The sequence below is a fragment of the Chionomys nivalis genome, chromosome X (genome assembly GCF_950005125.1).
Source record: "Chionomys nivalis chromosome X, mChiNiv1.1, whole genome shotgun sequence".
NCBI lineage: Eukaryota > Metazoa > Chordata > Mammalia > Rodentia > Cricetidae > Chionomys > Chionomys nivalis.
Window position 1 is genome coordinate 26,728,625 of NC_080112.1, and position 23,141 is coordinate 26,751,765.

The window sequence follows — 23,141 nt, forward strand, 5'->3', positions numbered from 1 at the left end:
CAGGCCCATAGTATCCAGCAGACTTTTCCATGAAGCAGGAAATTTTAAAGACAGTTCAGTCACTTTCTTTTGTATCCTGCAGAATGTCTCACAGACTCTTTCATGAACCAGGAACCCTGAAGGATCATCGCACCTTTAGGCAAGTTCAGCAGTCCTCTCTCTGCAGGTTCTTTGTGTCCAGTTAAGCAGTCCAGGCAAGAGCAGTTTCTTGCCCAAATGGCTAACCAACTCCATAAGGAGCCTCTTCAATGCCCATCCTCCTCTTGAAGTAGCTGGTGCTGCCAGGAGCAGATGTGTCTCATTGTCATGAAAAGCCCTAAGTGATTAAAACATTTAAAATGCCATATTCTGCAGTCTTTGAAAGATATGAAGAATGCCTATTTAACTGAAATATATCTCTATATATCTAGAAAATCTAACTAACATGACTACCAGCTTGACTATTATTGATGATTATTCATTAACAACCTATATTTTTACTTGTTTTTTTTTTGTTTGTTTTTTTTTGTTTGTTTGTTTTTCGAGACAGGGTTTCTCTGTGGCTTTGGAGCCTGTCCTGGAACTAGCTCTTGTAGACCAGGCTGGCCTCGAACTCCCAGAGATCCACCTACCTCTGCCTCCCGAGTGCTGGGATTAAAGGCGTGCGCCACCACTGCCCGGCAACCTATATTTTTACTAAACATTACATTTTTAAATGAACTACACAATCACAATACCTTAATCAAGATCAGAAATATACATATAACAAGATTGAACTTCAATTTATATCAACAAACCAAGACTCATTCCAATGCAAATTAGTTATATCTATATCATCTCCCACTTTAAATGTAAAGAACATTTATAATAAATACTCGCGAATATGGGTGTAGTTTTTTCTCTCCAAACTACTTCGTGCTGTATGGGGTCACCGTCTTTCATGGTGTATCCTGTTTGCTGGGTTCCTCTCAGTCAGCAGTTAAGCAAAGTATTTTTATTATTATTATTATTAAAAATTTCCACCTCCTCCCATTTCTCTCCCCCTCCCCCCATCCCCCCTTCCTCTCCTTCTTCAGTCCAAAGAGCAGTCAGGGTTCCCTGCCCTGTGGGAAGTCCAAGGTCCTCCCCCGTCCATCCAGGTCTAGGAAGGTGAGCATCCAAGCAGACTAGGCTCCCACAAAGCCAGTACGTGCAGTAGAATCAAAACCCAGTGCCATTGTCCTTGGCTTCTCAGTCAGCCGTCCTTGTCAGCCATGTTCAGAGAGTCCAGTTTGATCACATGCTCCATCAGTCCCCGTCCAGCTGGCCTTGGTGAGCTCCCATTACATCAGCCCCTCCGTCTCAGTGGGTGGGTGCACCCCTCACGGTCCTGACTTCCTTGCTCATGTTCTTTCTCCTTCTGCTCCTCATTTGGACCTTGGGAGCTCAGTCAAGTGCTCCAATGTGGGTCTCTGTCTATCTCCATCCATCGCCAGATGAAGGTTCTATGGTGATATTGCATTTATTATTTATGTCGTGTGTATGTGTGTGCTGTAGTGGTATGTATGGAAGTTAGAAGATAATTTATATGAATCCTTTCTCCTCCTACCACCTGGGTTGGAGGGATTGAATTCATTGTCAGGCTTGGTAGCAAGTGCCTTTATCCATTAAGTCATTTTGCCAGTCTGTGAGCTCTTAATTTAATTGTATTCTCTAGTTCTCGAATTTTAATTTGAGTTTCTAAAATGGTATGCTAAAATAGCTTACCATATAACTTCACAAGCATATTAATTATAGTTTTTATGCTTTGTTAAATAATTCTAAAGCTGCATTTCTTCTAGGTTTGTTTTTATAATCCATTGATACTTGTATGTAAGAAATTTTTGACTCTGTTGTTTATGTGCCATTTTAGGTTTAATTTACTCTAGATATGTGTATACAGGAGTTGAGATGATTTGAGACTCTAGATAAGTTAATTTACTTCATGTTGAGGCCTTGAACTAGCAAATCAATGTGGGTGGATCACAATTTCAGTCAACTGGAATCTGTATTTCAGTCTTTGTGAGGGCTCAGTCTATTTTTCAGTCACATTTAAACCCAGTGTCTTTGTGTTGCCGCCTGAAACCTTGTGATATATACCAAGGCCATTTTGAGGCTAAATGTCAATATTTACTCACAAATCGAACAGGTTTGAGTGACCGCTGAAAGTTTCATTCCGGTTTTTAATCTCTTAGTATCAATTTTTATTTGAGTAAATATTTTGTAGGAAAAAAAACTGCTTCAGAATTTTTCTTAGGGACCTTTCTTCTTTCTCATATCTTAAACCCCAGAAATTTTCCTTGCTTTGGTCAGTTTCTGATGTCTTTGAATGCATAATTGATCAGTTCTCAGTTGTTTACGTAGGAATATTGGAATAAAAAAATTGATCTTTTTTTGTCATCATGGAAATCCTTTCTGGTTTTGCCTTTTTTCCCCCTTTCATTTTAAGTACCTATTGACAGGTATGTATAAATATAATGTTTTATGATATGGTATATCTGTTTGTACAGATTTAACTAGTGAGTTTGGGGGAATACCTTTATGACAAGATAAAATTTATGAATTTGATCCATAGTTCTGAAACAATAGCAATCAAAGAAGATATACATTTGCCACTTAGCACATAAAAATACCTTTAAGTCATTTGGAAAATGGGAATTAAATTTTCAAGAAAAGTCTTCACTTTATTTAGAATGGTTAAAATGAAAAGTTAGATAATAAATGATGTTAGTGAGAATATAAATAAATTTTATTCTTTGTACTCTGTTTGTTGTGATGTAAAATGCTGTAACTGCTTTGGAAATCAGGCTGGCAGTTCTACATATAAAACTACTATACCATCCAATAATTCCTGTCCAGTCGAAGGGAAAAAATATGTGTGCACAACGATTTGTACATTATTATTCTCAGCAGCACAGAACTGGAAACAACTCACATATTACTTGGCAATAAAAAGGAATAAAATATTGATACATGCTGTAACACGTGTGAACCTTAAAACTAATAAGTGGAAAAAATTCTTTCATTATATTATTTCACTAATAAGAAATTAAAAATTAAGGAAATCCATAAAGACAGAAAGTAGATTGGTTGTTGCTTAAAACTGGTAGAGGGATGGTTCATGATGAGAGGACTAAAGAACTCAAAGAATTATTTGCAATATGTTGACAAAGGTTTGTATAAGCTTATGGTGATGATGAGCCCTCTTTTTATTAATTAAATTCATTTATTTTACATCCCAACTGCAGTTTCCCCTCTCTTCCCACTTCCCCTCCCCTCCCCTCTACCTGCCTTTCCCAGTCCACTCCTCCTCTGTTTCTGTTCAGAAAGGGGCAAGCCTCCATGGGTATCAACAAAGCATGGCATATCAAGTTGAGGTAGGACTAAGCTCCTCCCCTTTTAGTAAGGCCAGGCAAGGCAACCAGTATGAGCAATAGGTTCCCAAAAGCCAACCAAAGCATTAGGGACAGGCCGATGATGATCCCTCTTACTTTCAGCCATTACTTCTTCAGTTTGCTTGGAACTTTCAGGGTCAGGCTGGGAATTAAATTATAATAACACTGGATTCTAGAACAAGTATTTAAAGCTAACCCTAAAGTGAAAGTGGTGGAATTCAGCAAGAACAGTGATCAGTTGACTGGCCAGGAAACTATAACATTACCAAGATAATTCAGACTTTTTTAGCCATTGGTTGGGTCCCATATCCAGAAATAACACTTACTTAACTTCTTCAATTACTCATGAGGTCAGAGAAGACTACCTTGTTCCTATATATTCCTGTTAAGCAGGCCTTTCATTTACTTCAAATAGCATCTCTAGATTGCTGGCTTAAACTTAGATATCATTTCCAATATGGATTCTAATTCTCTGGAAATGTTGGGAAAAGGTACAACTTTTTAACTTAGGAAAAATGCATGAAGGCAGACAGATTCACATAAGAAATCCATAATCTGATAAATTGCCACATGATAAAGGTGTTTGGGAGTTCTTATTGTTTGCTCCAACTATTTTTTGGAGGAGTATTGAAACTGAAGGTTCCCATCAGTAGTGAAAAGAGATGATTTGTACTACATGCAATTAGTCATTCTTGTATTATGCTTACATATATTGGTTGCCTTTTTCTGCCAGCCACTGTTGTGGGTGTTGGTGGTAAAGTCTCTATGAAAGAGTAGCTACCTTGAGAAGATTGCATTCTAATAGGAAAGAAAGTAACCTACAAAAGTCAGGTAATGAGATAAAGGTGACTATGAAAGCTCGATATATAAGCAGTTATTTGAGCTTGGGAAAACCTTAGAAGCATTTAGCACAACTGAACATGTGTAGTTGAATGATCTCTGAAAAGGACATCATTGATGAGATGATAGCGACTGAACCTTGAAGAATAAATGAGGAAAACTGTTTATGGTACCATACTCCTGCAATGCCAGCAGCTTTTAGGAAGCAGAGACGGAAGAATCGGAAATTTGTTGTCACCCTTGACTATATAACACATTCAGAGCCAGCTGGGACTACATGAGACACTGCTTTTTCCCAAAAGGATAAATAAGGATGATACTTAGGCAAATAGAAGAGGTAGGTGGCTAGTGGTATCAAAATATAGGAACACATGGTAAGAGCCTTATGTTGGTCACACATGACAGAATGAGAAAAGGAGAGAAGAAAATTCTAAGAGCCAGGTATCTTAAACTTGAATGTTCCTACAAATCACTTAGCAAATGCTGTGAAACAATTTCTAATTCAGTGACATGAGCTGGGACGCTTCTAACAAACTCTCCATGTTAAAGCTGTTGGATTAGCAAGAACAGAGATCTATTTGGATAGAATGAGAGAGGAAGGTAGAAGAGTTCTAGCTACATATATATGTATATATATATATGAATAGGGTGATATGTGGTGATGATATGTAAGTGATTCGGAATTGAAAGTGTTGCTCTGTGTTTTGGGGGTGGGATTTTGCTTTTTGAGGTACCTATGGGATATCTAGCAAGAGAAATATGACAGGCATCAGGCATAAGAGGAGTGGAGGGTTAGGAAGTGAGTATTTTGATTAGAAACAACAACTCAAGGGGATTTCCTGAAAAGTGTCCAGGAGTATATATAGTAGCAGACAAAAGAAAATACAGGGTAAAGGGGTATCCTTTCTTCTTTCATCTGCCTGTCTCTGTTCCCATTCCTTTTTTATTTTCCTTTCCCTCCATTATCCCCTGCCATCTCTTATTATTACATAAATCTCCCAAAACAATTTTGTACAGTTTTGAAAATGAAGAATAATTTTTAGATGCAACTAACTCAAATAAATTAATAATACTCAGATAAAAGAGCCAGCACTGAGAGAGCATTTGAAAATTGGGAGAACAGCAAAACTTGATACAATAAAGATTTTGAAAAGAAAAAAAAAAAACAGTCATGGAGTGTAGTAAGGCAACAACCAAAGATCTAGATAAGACACACTTTGTTTACTGAACTGATAGAAACAATTGTGAGATTCACTGAATCTCAGAGTCTGCGTGAAACTTGAATTTCTATCAGTTTACTGTGTGTGTCAACTATTTCCAGTTTCCCTTACCTTTACACTCCATATCCCTTTAGGCTTTCTCCATTCTTGACCCACCCCTATAACATGGCCCACTATTATTTTGAGACAAGGTCTAGTTAGGTACCTGGTGATGGATGGCCTTGGATTTACAGTCCTTCTGCCCAAGGCCCATTGATTTTATTAAAGTCTGTTTGACCTAAGCATTTCATGAGTTCAGTGATTTGACTGAAAATTTGGTGTCTTCACGTTCTCAGCTATGTTCATAGCAGCATTGTTTATCATATCCAGAACCTGGAAACAACCTAAATGCCCCTCGACCAAAGAATGGATAAGGAAAATGTGGTACATTTACACAATAGAGTACTACACAGTAGAAAAAAATATCGACATCTTGAATTTTGCAGGAAAATGGATGGAGCTAAAAAACATTATTTTGAGTGAGGTAACCCAGACACAGAAAGACAATTATCACATGTGCTCACACATAGGTGGTTTTTAAACATAAAGCAAAGAAAACCAGCCTACAAACAACAATCCCAGAGAACTTAGACAACAATGAGGATACTAAGACAGACTTACATAGATCTAATCTACATGGGAAGTAGAAAGTAGAAAAAGACAAGACCTTCTGAGTAAATTGGGAGCATGGGGGATCTTGGGGGAGGGTTGAGGGGAGGAGAGAGACAGGGAGGGGAGCAGAGGAAAATGTAGAGCTTAGTAAAAATCAATAAAAAACAAACAAAAGTTGGAGTCTTCAGACAGCAATTACATAACAAAGAAATAACATATAGTAGATTCCGGAAATTATTAGAATTCTTATCTTGTTTATTACAATGCATATTTCAGATAAAATATAAATTTAACATAAATAACTATATGTAGAATTGTATAATTTACATTCTAACTATGATGACTAGTTTTTTTGCATATACAGTATTTTTATAGTGGAAAATGTAAGTAGTAAAAGAAAAGGCTTCAATACTAGATCCTTAGGATGTGGGAATCTATAACCATACATATGGAAATTTCTTCATGAATATTTGACATTACAATGTTAACTGTACTAGCCTGTCAATATAAATAACTCAGTCCAATTAATTCCTAGTCTATTATGTTTATGAAAAGTTTGTAGTTTTTACATGTTATTAGTAGAAGCCAGTCTTTCCAGTGAATGATAGTAACTAAAACCAGTCTCAAAAACTGAATAAAGTTGATACTTTCAGTAAAATTGAGCTTCTTTTTGGGAAATTAAAAACTAAGGCATATGAGTCTTTAGGTCCATCTAATATATATATATATATATACACATATTAATGAACTCAGAATTTAAGGAGAAGAACTTTCTTGTCATGTATCATTTCAATTAATTTTTTGTGTGTATGTGTATATTCACATTCATGCTGTGATATGTATATGTAGTTCAGAGGAAAACTTGGACAAAGTTGTTTTTCTTTTTTAACTGTATGGGTCCCAGAAGTCAAACTCAGGTTGTCAGGTTTAGCAGTATGCATCCTTACCTACTGAGAAATCTCACTACCTTCCTTTATGTATCATTTAGATAGAGGTAATTTTAGTACATATGTGGAAATAAATGATGTGCATTCTAAGAGGCAGGTATGGGTAAAGCTTTTGTACTTAAGGTGATATAGTAATGGCAAAAGAGTAGCATAATAGATCAGTTGAACTGAATATATTATCCAGAAATAGATCCCCTTAGACTCTACATTATTTGATCTTCAACAAAAGAGCAAAGATTGACTATACAATAGGAAAATAATGTTTTCAAAAATTGCTCCTAGAATAACTGCATATTTTCCATAAAATACCCCCATAGAATAGCTGCAAAATGTGACTAAACACAGAACTTTCACTCTCTATAAACTCAAAATAGGTAACAAACCTAAGTGTAAAGTACAAAATGGTATAGATGTTAAAAGATAGTATGGGAGAATCTCAAGGGTCTGAGGTTTGGTGATGGGTTTGTAAGTGTAATATCGTAAAAAAAAAGAATTGATAATTTCAGTTTTCTTTCAATTAAAATTTTATATTCCAGGACACTGTATGGTACACTTTAGGTATACTAGCTACTATTCAGAACATTGACAGCCCCAGATGCTGCTGGGGCTACAGAGAAACAGATGCATTCTCTTTCATTTTCAGTTGAAATACCACTGTGATCCAGCAGTCACTACATTTGTATTTCTTCTAAAGGAGATGAAAGTTGATACCCACACCAAAGCCTGCATGTGGGTATTTATAGCAACATTATTTATAATTGCTATGACTTAGAAATAACCAAAATATGCTTAAGTTGATAAGTGAATAAACTAGCATACTAGATAATGGAATATTATTCTCCACTAAAAATAATTGAGCTGTCAAGCTCACTTGATATCTATATAGTAGAGAAAATATAACTAATGAAAGAAATTAATCTGATATTATTATCCACTAAAAGGAAGTGAGCTGTCAAGCTCACTTGATATCTTTATAGTAGAGAAAACATAACTAGTGAAAGAAATTAATCTGAAAAGCCAACATAATATGTGATTCCAATCATATGACTTTCTGGAAAATGTAGAAACTATGAATGCAGTAAAAAGATCAGTTCAGAGGATGGAAGGATGACTGTACAAAGAATTGATGATATTTAGGGCAATGAGACTACTCTACAATGTCTGAGACATGTATTATGAATTATCCAAATCTATAGGATGTACAAGAGTAAAACCTAATGTAAACTGCACTTTAAGTGATAACTATGTGTCTGTATAGGTTCATCAGTTGTGGTGTATGCACTATTCTGCAGGATGATAAAGATAATGATTGAGACTGGGCATCTGTGTGGGTTGAAGGTTTTGGGGAACTCTTTGTTCCTTCTGTTCAGTTTTGCTACGAACCAAAAGCTGCTCTAAAATAAATAAGAATTTGTCAAGAAAAATCAACATGAAAGGTATCATCATTTCCATTTTATGGATGAGAAAATACAAGATGGGGAAGTTGCCATTTTCCCAGTGTAGATTGATGTGGCAAAAGTCAAACCAAGAGCCAGATTCATGGTTTCTAATTCATAGCTGGTGTAGGAGGCCCTTCTGTATTTCTGTTGTTTTCAAAGAAATTGCCTTGGCCTAGTTGATAGGGTGGAACTCAGGTAGGCAGGGAAGACAGAACAGAATTCTGGGAGGAAGAAAGCAGAGTCAGAGAGAGATGCCATGAATCTCCTGCCTGAGACAGACGTAGGTTAGAATCTTTCCCAGTAAGCCACAACCTTGTGGTGATATACAGATTACTGGAAATGGGTTAAATTAAGATGTGAGAGTTAGCCAATAAGAAGCTAGAGCTTATGGGCCAAGCAGTAATTAGTACAATTTCTTTGTGGTTATTTAGGGGGTTAAGCTAGCAGGTGGCAGAACACAGCCCACTCCTTCATACTACACTCATTCCTCCTCATGCTAATGGGTGTGGGTGGTAGCATCCTGTAATAAGTTATTGCATTTCTGTTTTGACCACACTCTGTACCCATGAGTCTTAGTGGTTGTATATTTATTAGATAATAGAGCTCAAGGCAGATAGTATAGTAATGTGGAACATTATATGATGCTCCATTTAAATGGGCCACATCCTGTGTTCTCAAACTGCCACTGTTTATAAATAATGGATTTACCTATTTACTATAGGCCATTTTAGGAAATAAACATCTAGACCTGAGACATCTGTAAAGACACCTTTCAGTTCGCTGGGTGGTGGTGGCGCACACCTTCAATCCCAGCACTTGGGAGGCAGAGGCAGGCAGATCTCAGTGAGTGCAAGGCCAGCCTGATCTACAGAGTGAGTTCCAGGACAGACTCCAAAGCTACACAGAGAAACCCTGTCTTGAAAAAAAAATCCTTTCAGTTAAAAGCAGGTTAACTCTTAGGAGCAAGATTTGTTCCTTTTTCAGCACTCTAACTGAATTTCTATAGTAAGCATCTAAAACAGTCTAGGGTAGAGCAAACATCTTGAGTAATTTATTAATGAGTGCCTTCCGTTTATGTGCGTACTACTGGGATATGCTGAGGGATATCAAGAAGATATATCAGGGGCTGGAGGTGTAGTACTCAGCAGTTAAAAACATGCTATTTCAGAGGATCAGCGTTCAGATCTCATTGCCCTCGTCATGTGGCTTTTGAGTACTTGTAACTCCAACTCCAAAGGATCTGGTGCCTCCTTCTGGCGTCTTTTGGAACCACCAATCAGGCGTGCATATAAATAAAATAAAATGAGTATTTTTTAAAACGGCAAGAGGAAATGCTAGACACAGTCTTGACTCTGCGGAATTTAATAGAACAACTGACAAAATGAACACATTTTGTAAAGGACTCTTCATATTTTCATTGATCAAGATTGGCATCAGGAATAAGTTTCAGTCTGAGTTGCCTCTGAGGCAAACCCTAAGGAGCTGAGGGCATGCATTTGAAGGGAATGTCTAACAAGCACTGAAGGGAATGTGTAATGAGAGAAAACTGAGGGATGGAAAGGGATGAGATAAAAATCACAGTTGGTGACTAGAAGTTAACCTTATGGGCATACACTGGGAAATAGCATAGAATATATTCTTCATACTTACTCTATTTAACAGGTTAGGAAACTAGCTCTTACTGTAGCTGGAACTCAGTTATTGAGGGGGTCACCCGTGCACCTTAATTCCCTAGTGCTTCAGTCTAACAGGAATATGTTTATAGCAGTCCTCTGTGAGTCTGGAAAAAGTACTCAGGCAGTCTCAGATATCAACAGGTGAAAGTTAGCCTGCATATGTAATACAGAGGAATTCAAGGCCTGTGGGTGGGAAATGGCAGAACATTGACCATACGATTCCTGGTGGAGGGTGAGATTTGACTGTGCTTTTTCTCTTCTCTCTTCAGGCATCATCATGTCCTTGTCCCTGTTGTCCATTGTATATGGAGCCTTACGTTGCAACATCTTAGCCATCAAAATCAAGTATGATGAGTACGAGGTCAAAGTCAAACCCCTGGCCTATGTCTGTATCTTCCTTTGGAGAAGCTTTGAGATTGCCACTCGGGTCATTGTCCTGGTCCTCTTTACCTCTGTCCTGAAGATCTGGGTGGTGGCAGTCATACTTGTCAACTTCTTCAGTTTCTTCTTATACCCCTGGATCCTCTTCTGGTGCAGTGGCTCCCCGTTCCCCGAGAACATTGAGAAGGCCCTGAGTAGAGTGGGTACCACCATTGTACTGTGTTTCCTCACTTTACTCTATGCTGGTATCAACATGTTCTGCTGGTCAGCTGTACAGCTCAAGATCGACAGTCCTGACCTCATCAGCAAATCCCAGAATTGGTACCGACTCCTAATTTACTACATGATGAGATTCATTGAGAATTCTGTCCTCCTGCTTCTGTGGTATTTTTTCAAAACTGACATCTACATGTATGTTTGTGCGCCTCTGTTGATTCTGCAGCTACTCATTGCATACTGCACAGGCATCCTGTTCATGCTTGTGTTCTATCAGTTTTTTCACCCTTGCAAAAAGCTCTTCTCTTCCAGTGTTTCTGAAAGCTTTAGATCATGTCTCGGGTGTGTCTGCTGGTCCTGTGTGAGGAGAAAATCCTCTGAACCAGTAGTAAGTGTAGACACGGACTTAAAGTCATCCACAGATCAAGATCAAGGTCAAGATGAAGATCAAGGTCAAGATGTAACACCTTCTACCAGTAGACTAAGTCCTGAGACCACTGAGATGTGGAGTGCTGTTGATCTGTACTCTGCTTAATGGAACCTGAAGTGTCTTACAAGAAAGGGATATTGTGTTCTGGGTTAATAACTATTCTTCATACAAGTAATGAGCCCCACACAGGGGATAAGGCAGGGAATTAGCTGCCAATTCCTTGTGAGCTACTGCCTTTTATAGAGCTCTTTGATTTGAGGTAGCTATGGAACACACTGGGAAAGCCTTCTCCCCCACAGTTTGTTTCACAGTTGATTCTGTTACATTCTTGCAGGCCCTACTGGCCATTTCATTGACACAGTATACCTGAAATTTCAGTTGAGCTGGTCATATTCATCGGATATAATAAAGAGAAAGGCTTGTTTTCTACAATGTTGTCTCAGTAGCCTGATCCTTTACTAATACTGAATATAGCTTTATACAAAAGTCACCGTGACAGTCAGAATAGGTTACTAGGGATTTTTGAACCTCATTCCTATCATAACTTACAGAGAGAGCTGTTTAAGTTTGTTTTATCAGTGTATTCCATTTTCACCTCATTAAGACTTTTTGTACATAACCAGCTGTAGCCACTCTGGCATGCCTAGATTTGGGGACTTTATTCCCTATGATCCATTGGTACAGTTATTTAGGAAAGCTGAGTTTCATTCCACATGTTGAAGAAATTAGGGATCAGGATGGACTGGGACAGCTATTAGAACATCAAAAATGATGGAAGTTTATACAAATAGAACTTTTAACTTCTCCAAATGTGTGAAGATATTCATTGGTTAGGCTCAGTTCTCCTCTTAAGTCAGTCTTGTCCTATAATTCTGGGAAATTTCTAGTAGAATTTGCTAAGATTAATATTTTAAGAAAGAATAAAATAATAGTTTTCATTCCTATTGCCCCTTTCCTTGTCTGCCAGGAAATTTTTAACAAGACTTACCTCAGTTCACTTGTTGTTTCTAGAAAGCCCCCATAGAAGTCTCTTTCCCAATTCCAGTGTATAGGATGTTTTAGTTTTCATGATTTGAAGAGAAAGGAGTGTTTTCCTCACTACCACCCTTAGTTAGACACATTTTCAGTTATAGGAAGGAGTGAGATAAGCAGATCTTCTTCAGGAAATGCATTTTGACTTGACATCATTATCAGTTAATTTTAATAAGCTCTTCATTTTCTCTTGTGTGTAATTTCTCTTTAATCTGCAGCTATTTGTTTCCGTTTTAAGAGTTGGGTGAATATTGTCACTAGTCTTGTGAAAATGCCTGTAAGCAGTGCTGTTATTTGTACCACTAAAATTTGGACAGTGAAATGTCTAAAAAGACATGGTTATAAAGTTTACACCAATTTAAAATGAGAGTTGTAGCAAAATTTAAGAATTTTTCAAAAATACCTTCATTTATGGATTCTGTGAGACAGAGCAGACATTTACTTTTCTGACCACATTTATCTGGCTATCATACTAGTAATAATTTGCTTTTTAACTCTTTTTATCACATTGATGAATAATTTCATATACATGAAAATTAATTTGGTAAATAAATTTTACTATACTAGAGGATTCATAAAACAGTAAATATTCTTTGACATGTCATCCACACTGTAATATTTATACCATTTTATATGCATATATGTCAGTAAGGTCCTAAACTGTAGAACATCCATTTTACTTTCATGAAGTATATTTCCTCATTTGTAATTCTCATGGTATTTATAGTTTAAGTCTATGAGAATCCACAGGCAGTAGATCCATTTTGACTACTTTTAAGATATAAAAATGAAACTTAAGATTGTCTGTTCTCTGTTGACCCATGTGCCACTTTTCCTGTCTTTAATAGGACTAGATAAAGTTAGCATATATCATCAAAATGATACTTTATACATTATATTTCTTTGTGCTTTGTACTTTTCATATTCAGAGGTACAAAACTGTAATACAGGGGAAATTGCCTTTGAAAATATATAACAACTACAGGTAAACCAAAGCTAAGGTGGTAAAGCACTCTTGTTTTGGTTATTTCATAATTTAAGGTGTTGAAAATGACAAGAGAGTAGAAGACTGCTCCTAAGCATTTCCAAATGCTTTTTGTCAAATCGCTTCGTTATATTTCCAGACGCCACATGGCTTCCCTCTTTAATGTGAAAGAGCACCTTCCCTGAAGATCCACAGTGACTGGTGGGAGAGGCACTGCTACCCTTTTCCATTTTTAGGTTATGCCTTGGGATCGAGGCTTGAGTCGGCCACCAGCTTGTCACTTTCTAGGAGGTTCGGAATTAGACAAGGGTAAGGACACTTGTATTTTTCCAGCCTGGTTTGGAAACATGACTTAAAATATTTTTAATGCTTAATTTTAAATATAAGCCCCTTTACTTTAGACAGTTGGTAAGCATCTCGAATGACCTCAAACAAAACTAACAGTGATAAACTGTCACTGAAGATCCAGCTCAAGCTCTCTAAAGAATGATTTTTCTTTTTTAGCAAATTAGATATCATTTCAGTCTCTTGGCATATAGGCATTTTCCTACTTAATTACTCTATGCCTCAGTTTCTTCCCTCACCAGATTAAGATGATATACTTGTCCAACTTACCTCACTAACCTGTTGGAAAGATTTTATTAAGTAATAGATACAAAAATATTTTTAAAATATTTTCAAAATACCTTTAAAGAATTATTATATTATTCAAGTCAATAAACAGGTTATTGTTTGTGTTCTGTTTTTTTATTTACTGTCTGAACTTAAGTAAGTAGTTTCATCCATGTCAGTGTTTTGAGTGAACATATAGGTCATTGTTCTTCTATGTAACTGCCCTCTCTTACCATCAGTTGATTACAAAATTTAGTGCTCAGAGTGTGTGAAATGGCTCAGCAGGGAAAGGTACTTGCCACTAAACCCAACACCCTGAGTTCTATCCTTGGGACCTACATGGTGGAAGGAGAGAAACAATTTTCACAAGTTGTCTGATTTCCACAAGCACACCATGGCACACAGGTTCTCTGTCTCTCTCTCCTCCCACCCCTGCCTCTCTCACACACACACACAATATATGCAAGGAGTATTTTAAAAATCGCCCAAAGTCCTTAGTACTTGGCAGGAAAAAAAAGACCAAATGGATCTGAGAAACTGCTTCTAGTGGCAAGTACGTTTATTGTCTTGATATTATATTTCATAAAGAATGTAACAGCATCTTTAGATGGTTGTACAGTACAACTTAAATGGCTTATTGAAATCATTAATTAAATGTGAATGTAATCTGTTCAATGTTGTAAATGGGAAAATAAGCATTAGCATCGATTGTCTTGACAACACAGCATTTCCTTGAGATCAATCTTACAACATTAGTATGGTCGTATGTGCCAGTACATCTCAGCCAATAGATTATGGATATGAACTTTTGTGGAGTGCTTCTCTGAGTCACTGGCTCAAATATTGTTTATATTTCCTCATATAATAAATTAATTTTAAACAAAGTTCTTGCATTTTATTTCTTGTATAGTCCTCAAGTGACTTAAAATTTAAGGCCCATTTGAAAGACAAATTTGAAAATGGTTTGTTATGATTATATATTTTAATGTAAGATGGAAATTCCTGCCATAGCATGAGAAATTTAAGAATGCTAACATTGAGTCTTACAATACAGCAGCTGTTCATGAAAACACTGCTTTTTGTGTATGAATTTGCTCAATTTTTTGAAGCCATGATGCTGGGTACTGCTGCTAAGATTCTGCTAAATTGTCTGTTGTTGTATATGACACAAAGACAAATGTGATATATATTTCATATATAAAATAAATATATGGTACTTATATATCATAAATATATATACATAAGTTCTAGATAAACATGAGTGTTATGGTGATTCGTAAATATGAATATGAGGATGGCTTTAGCTTTTTGTGAACATTATATAAATATATGTTTATAAATCAAAATGAATTGCTTCTGTGTTTGGAAAAAATCACACATTGAAAGGGGTCATTGCAGAACATGAGCTAGATATGGGCTGTTTTTTAATAATTCCTTTGTTGCTGAAGGTGTCCTTTCAGTTTACAAACATAGCTATAGGATGGTTTCCTTAAAAAAAATAGCTTTATTGAAGTATAATTGCTCCACAAAGACACACATATTGAATTTGTACAGTTTAATGAGTTTAGACATTTGCAAACACTCATGATATTATCACCACAGGCAAGATGCCACACCTCAAAAAGCTTCATTGTGTCTCATTTTTATTTTTTAAGAAATTATCTTTTCTCATTTTACATACCAATCCCAGTTCCCACTCCCTCCCCTCCTCCCACTCCCTTCACTTCACTTTCCCTACCACCCTACCTCCATCCACTCCTCAGAGAGGGTGAGGCTTCCCATGGGAAGTCAACAAACTCTAGCACATTGTTTTGTTGAAGGACCAAGGCCCTTCCCACTATATCTAGGCTGAGCATGGTATCCCTCTGAAGAGAATGGGTTCCAAAAAGCCAGTACAAGCAGTAGAGATAGATCCTGGTCTCAATGCCAGTGGCCCCATGTAACACCTGATTTAGTGTTACCCCCTCGGTACAGTTCATGCGCCACTGTACCATACTCAAGTCAGGCAAGGGCCTGGAGATTGAAAGAACACAAAGAGACCTGGGTCATTCGAAAGGAGATCAGCCGAATGCCATTTATTCAACCTTGGGGAAATCCTTATATACCTAGCTGCTGCACAAGGATTTCCGCCCAGGCAGGTGGGAAATTAACATACCAACGATGGAGTCAATGTCCTACAGCTAATCACTAGGCGGGACAGGGGGAGCACAGGAACAAACAGACCAGAAACTGTCCTCAAGATGCACCCCAGGAACAAGGGTAGACCCGGCCCCTACAAGTCCCCTTTAATATAAATTATATGACTAGGCCTTACCCGTCATGGGAAAGCATCCAGGTCAAAACACATTTCCTGTCTTAGGTTGGGGCAGCCCCCCAAAAACCTTTCCCGTCATTGGCTCACTAGTCATCCATCACCGAGTTCTGAAAGATTCTCTGGGGCAATAGCTAAGAGGACTTTGCCGCGTGGCAACATTGACCTGAGCTTGCCTTTGGCTCTGGCACCATGAAACCATGAAGATGATGCTCCAGCATATATAAGCATTCCTAAGGAGACTGTGCCTGCTCAATCCTTAATAAGTCTGCCCAAATTGGAGCCCTTTAAGTAAGGTCTCAGCGCTGGTGAAAGGAACCCTGGTATAGCTAACTAGAATAATCTCAAGAGCCAATTTGTAAATTGTGCATTCCAGGGTCCGTGAATAACAGCAATAAGCCTATTACTGTAATATCTAGCAGTGGTATTCAACCAAAACCAATAGCAAAATTAACTGCAATATTTATTTGTAAATTTAGCTCAATTTGAATGGCCAAGGCATTTGCAACCTGCCTTGAGAAGGTATCCATTGTGCTAGCAGAAGCAACTGACTGACTAATGAAAAATCCAGCAGCTCTAGCTGCACTGGCAGCCACAACAATGGCTGCATTATCATGGGATGGGTTGATAGGTAGAGGAACAATCCTTGGCACTCGGACCACCACAGTCAGCTCCTCAGGATCCCAGCAACTCTTCAGTTGACAAGCCAGTATCTCCTTGCTCTCTTGGCTCTGTCTTGTCTTCAGGCTTCTAGACAGGAAAATTCACAGCACAAACCAGCCGCTCAGGTACCCATATTGAACTGTCAGCATCCTGTGGGAAAACACAAACAGCCCCTCTTCCCCACACCAGTACAGGATGTGGACCATACCAGGTGCTGTCTGTTAGATTCTTCCATTTGACATGAGGCATCCCGGAAGAATCTGGCCGCCAATGCCGGTCAGCAGCAGTATGAGATTGAGAAACAACAGTCAAAAAATTTAAAATGTACAAAATAAAAGACAAATGGTCTCTGGGGGTGGAACCATATTCCCCCTTTTTTGTTTTATGCAAATAGGCTTTGAGATTACAATGTGCTCATTCCATTATAGCTTGTCCTTGAGGATTATAAGGTATTCCCATTTTATGAGAAATAGAGAACTCAGAGCAAAATTTAGCAAAGCTAGTGCTGGTGTAGGCTGGCCCATTATCAGTTTTTACAGTTTTTGGAATTCCCATGTAGGCAAAAGCCTGGAGACAGTGACTTTTAACATCCCGTAATTTTTCTCCTGTATGAGCTGAGGCAAAAATAAGATGAGAATATGTGTCCATGGTTACGTGAACATATTGCATGCACCCAAAAGAAGGAACATGGGTGACATCCATTTGCCATAAATGATTAGGAGCAAGCCCATGAGGATTAATTCCCAAATGGGAAACAGCTAAAAGTTCTGTACACAGAGAACATTTTTTAACAATATCAGTGGCTTGCTCTCGAGATATGTTAAAATGAAATCTTAAAGACACAGCATTGAGATGAAAACGATTATGAGCTTTTTCTGCAGCTTCATAAGATTTCTGACTCACTGCATAAATTTGGTGAGTAAACTGATCAGCCAATGCATTCTCTTCGCTCAAGGGACCAGGGAGGTCAGTATGAGCCCACAAATGTCCTGTGTAAATGGGAACAGATTGGGCCCAAAGCAACGTTTGAATAGCCAATAACTGCATCTGGACTCGAGATACAGAGGCAATATAAGCTGCAGTTTCCAAAGGTGCAAGAATTTTGCTTATATACTGACTGTCAGTAAAAAGGTTAAATGGAATATCAACATATTTCACGAGGGCCATTTGGACAGCAACCAGTTCAGCCACCTGAGCAAAGTTAGCATTAACAGGCTGAATATCAAAATCAGGAGGGGAGGCTACCACAGCTCTCCCCGTGAAAGATCCATCAGTAAACACATTTTGTGCCCCTGCCAGAGGCTGCAAAGAAATAACTTTAAGGAAACATACCGGATGATTTATGAAAAAGGTGACCAACTTATCAGAGGGATAATGATTATCATACTTGCAGGAATTAGTGCATAAAAATAAGGTCCAATCTTCAGCAAAATTTTGCAACCAAGTTGATTCTGCCTGGGTATATGGTGTAATAACCTTATCAAGTAACATTTCAAAGGTTTGTAAACTAAGTTTATACCATTTTTGAATAACACGTAGCATATCTGATGGATATGAGATAACAATTTTTACAGGTGAAACATGTTCATGTACCCATAGAATGGGTCCTTTCTGCCAAAAAAACTCCAGTAGGGCTATGCTGAGAGGGGAAAATTATCAACAACAGTGGCTGACTATAGTCAATATAATGAATATGAGCAGAGGCAACCTTTTCTTCAATTAAAGTAATACATTGCCTTGCTTGAGGTGTCAACTCACAAAAGGAGGTTGGGTCTGGATTCCCCTGCAGAATGTCAAAAAGTGGCTTTAAGTCTCCAGTAGGAATTTCCAGACTGGGCTGGACCCAATTGAGGTCTCCAAGCAATTTTTGAAAATCATTCAAAGTTTGTAGTTTATCTAAGTGAAGAGTAACTTTCTGTGGTTTTACTCCTGTCTACTACAGCTGATGCCCCAAGTATTGATATGGAAACTGTTATTGTACCTTTTCAGAAGCAATTATTAGCCCAGCATGTGCTAGGCATTCTTGCAAGTCGGCGAAAGCCTCAAGGACTATCTCTGGGTCCTGTCCAGCTAATAGGATGTCATCCAAATAATGACTTATATACAGTTGAGAATATTTGTACCTTATTGGGGCAATAACCCGGGCCACAGACATTTGGCAAATGACAGGACTATTGGCCATACCTTGGGGCAATATTACCCGTTGGTAGCGCCTGTATGGTTTTTTGAAAGTTATAGACGGTACACTGAAAGCAAATTTATCAGAGTCTTTTGGATGCAAGGGAATGGTGAAAAAATAATCCCTCAGGTCAATAACTGAAAGATGGTATCCTGCAGGAATACCCACCGGCTGAGGCAACCCAGGTTGAGTTGTCCCCATAATTTCCATACAATCATTTACTGCTCTAAGATCTTGCAGCAGCCTCCATTTATCAGGCTTTTTCTTAATAACAAAAATAGGAGTATTCCAGGGAGAAGTGGATGGCACTATGTGTCCTGCCTCTAGCTGTTCCTGGACCAGAGTATGAGCAGCCTTTAATTTCTCCTTACTTAGGGGCCATTGCTCTATCCAAACAGGTTTTTCAGTTTTCCATTTTATAGGAATGCTTGCTGGCTGCTCTGCAATGACCCCTAAGAAAAATTTCCTAACCCTGCACGCTGTCCAGGTAACTGTTGTATTATTTTCTTGTCTGCTAAAATCTGCACATCTCCCTGCAGATTTTTGCCCAAACCCCAACCAGGGACAAAACCCTGCTTAGATAGCATACGCTGCACAGGTTCAGTGGTCAGAACTGCTCCCATAGCTTGCAAAACATCTCTTCCCCACAAATTAAGAGGAAGGTGTTCCAGGACAAATGGTTTAAAAATGCCCTTATGGCCTTTTTCATCCTCCCAATCTAAATATTGAGTACTGCACTCTGGAGAACTGGCCATTCCTACCCCCTGGCCTTTAAGGATATTTAAACAGTTAAAAGAAGCAGTTATGGACTATGGAGCTCATGCTCCTTTCACTGTAGCTTTATTGGAATCCTTTGCAGAACTCAACCTTACACCCAGTGACTGGATGCAGCTTTGCAGGGCTTGTCTTTCAGGGGGAGATTATTTGTTATGGAGAGGTGAAATGCAGGAAAATTATAAAAAGACCGCAGGGAAAAATGCCGAAGCAGGTTTCCCCCAGCATAACCTCAACATGTTAACTGGTGAAGGACAATATACTTGCTTAGCAGCACAGATTGCATATGATCCTGCGATTTATGCTCAGATAGCTGCAGCAGCCATTGAAGCTTGGAAAACTTTACCTAACAAAGGAGCAAGAGAACAGCTTTTTAAGACCCTTCAAGGATCTTCAGAACCTTATTCTGAGTTTATTGACCGCCTGCCACAGGTGGGAAGTCGCATTTTTGGGGATGTGGACTCAGCTATGCCGGTCATTAAACAATTGGCCTATGAAAATGCTAATCGATTTTGTCAGGAGGTTTTTACGCCCCCATAAAAATGGAGATTTAAATGACTTTATCTGGTTATGCAGAGACATTGATGGCACTCATGTGATGGACCAGATAATTGTTTCTGCCCTTAAGGAAGGTCAAGGTGGAGCTAGGCCAAGGAATTGTTTTCAATGCGGAAGGTCAGGACACCTCAAAAGGAACTGCCCTGCAGGTAAAGGGGCTATTAATCAGCCCAGAGGAAATCCAGGTGTTTGCCCAAAATGCCAAAAGGGGGTTCACTGGGCTAACGACTGTCACTCTAAGATGGACAGTCAAGGAAATCTCATCCCCAGGTCAAAAAATGGGGGAGGGGCCTGCCCCAGACCCCCAAAGCACAAGTGTACGGGGCCATGAGCAGACCAGCGGTTCTCATCAGATTCATTCCTCAAAGAAATGCCTCATTGTCAACGACCTTGTACGAGGCACCTCAGGAAGTGCAGGACTAGACCTTTGTACCTCCGCCGGGGCAGTATTGACCCCACAAATGAGTGTGCAGGCCTTGGGGACTGGAGTGTTTGGACCTATTCCAGAGGGTTCAGTAGGTATAGTTTTGGGTAGAAGTAGTTCTGCGCTCAAAGGAATTAGAATTTTACCAGGAATTATAGACTGTGATTATACTGGAGAAATTAAAATTATGATTGAAGTTGGCATGGGAGTCCTTGTCATCCCTCAAGGAGCGAGAATAGCTCAACTGGTGCTTTCACCCATGTTTCACTCTACTAATCCATTCTTTTTTTTTTTTTTAAAGATTTATCTATTTATTTTGTATACAGTGTTCTGTCTGCGTGTATGCCTGCAGGCCAGAAGAGGGTACCAGATCTCATTACAGATGGTTGTGAGCCACCATGTGGTTGCTGGGAATTGAACTCAGGACCTCTGGAAGAACAATCAGTGCTCTTAACCTCTGAGCCATCTCTCCAGCCCCGACTAATCCATTCTTTAAACAGGAACAAGGGTAGACCCGGGCCCTACAGCCCCACAGTCTGCCCCAGCCACCCAACTGTCACCTAGATTCAGAGGGCCTAATTTTGACCTATACTGGTTTCCCAACTGTCTGGCTGGAGTTGGTGAGTTCCCATTAGCTCAGGTAAACTGTTTCAGTCTTGACCCCATTGCTCATATTTATGTGTTTCATTTTTATTGCTTATTTTTCTTTTTTGGCAGAACACAACAAGAAAACTACCCTCTTAAAGTTTATAATAATCTTTTAAAAATTTTATGCACGATGTTGTATAGCCGATCTCTAGAATTTACACCGTATAAAGTTGAACATATATACACAGTATAAAGTTATACCCATATAACAACAATGGTTTGTCCCCTAGCTATTGGCAACCACTATCTGTGTTTATGAGTCTGATTATTTTAGATACCTCATGTAAGTACATCCAAAAAGTATTTGTTCTTCTGTCTGGCTTATTTTGATTGATATCATGTCCTACAGATTTATTTGTGTTGATAGAAATGGAAGTGCAGTTGTTTTTTAAACATCTCGATTTTATTTATTTGGCTATGTATTTATTATTTCCAGAAAAATCATATGGTAGTTCTTTTCTTTTTAAATTTTGGGGTCTATGGTGACTGACTGTTCTCCATACCAAGAAGCTGCCATCTTGGGGAATTTAGCTTTGCCCCTTGCAAAAAACAAACAAACAAACAAACAAACAAAAAACTTCCTGTTAGGAAGTTTTCTAACACAAGATCTCTGCCAAAGCAAAACTCCCAATCAAGCCAAATGACAACGAGCCAAATTTAAAAATGTCAAGGTTTAATAGGATTTCTGTACTCTCAGGTGGCAGCAAGGGAAATGAGAAAGAAGCAAATGAGACTGGGGGTAAGGGAGGGGAGGAGAGGAGGCTGGGAAGGCACACAAAGACTTTCAGGAGAGCAGTTTAAATAGACTGGGGAAGGGGTAAAGAATTGGCAGGTTGCCTTGTCCTTCCTAGGGGGAGGGGTCAAGGTTTGACAGGCACAGGGGCTGGGCTGTCTTGCCCCTCGTTGAGGGAAGAGTCAAGGTTTAGCAGGTTCAGGGGCGGGGCTGTCTTGCTCCTCCTTGGGGGTGTGGCCAAGTTTTGTAAGACACAGGGGTGGGGCTGTCTTGTTCCTCCTTGGGGAGGGGTCAAGTTTTGGCGGGCTGTCTTGCCCCCTCCTCGGGGAGGGGTCAAGGTTTGACCTGCTGTCTTGCCTGTCTTTGGGGGAGGGGTCAAGCTTTGGCAGGCACAGGGGCGGAGCTGTCTTACCCCTCCTTGGGGATGGTTTCAAGGTTTGGTGAGCATTGGGTAGGGGGTGTCTTGAGGGAGGGGTCAAGGTTTGTGAGACACAGGGGCGGGGCTGTCTTACCTTTCCCCCGAGGGAGGGGTCAAGCTTTGGTGTGCTAGGGACAGGGCCTCCAAAGATTGAGGCCAGAGACTAGGATTTATACTTCCTAGTTAGGCTTGTTTACAGTTTTCACCCCTCCTCCAACCCCAACTGAGTTTTTACTGCTCCCTACAAACTGGCAAGTTTGCTTGTCTCCTGGGGGAGGGTCTAGAATATATGTGTATATATCTATATCTATACACACACACATTGTGTATGTATTTGGGGGCAGACAAAAGCGGGGCTCCATATATGAAGTTAAAGGGTAGCCCTCATCCGTTCTGGATGCAGCAACCCCTCTCAGTAGCCTCCACCTATGCTCTGTATATGACAACACAAAACAAACTCAGTGGTATTTTTGTAGACATTTTATTTTATATTACTTTGTTTCGGTATTTTGTTTTTTGTCCTCTTTGTTTTTTGCTTGAATATTTTAGCTTCCAATTTTCTGTTTTTATAGGTTCTGGTCATATGTGAGTATTTGTGTGTGTGTGTGTGTG

At 39.0% G+C, this 23,141-nt stretch overlaps 1 protein-coding gene across 1 annotated transcript in view; it reads left to right on the forward strand.

Moving 5' to 3' along the window:
* Nucleotides 1–15,095, forward strand: part of Xk (X-linked Kx blood group antigen, Kell and VPS13A binding protein) — a 51,591-nt gene extending 36,496 nt beyond the window's left edge. Inside the window, exon 3 of the mRNA XM_057760364.1 lies at nt 10,435–15,095. Coding sequence (XP_057616347.1) covers nt 10,435–11,297 — 863 coding nt within the window. The 3' untranslated portion in view covers nt 11,298–15,095. The remainder of the gene's footprint in view (nt 1–10,434) is intronic.
* Nucleotides 15,096–23,141: the final 8,046 nt, after the last annotated feature.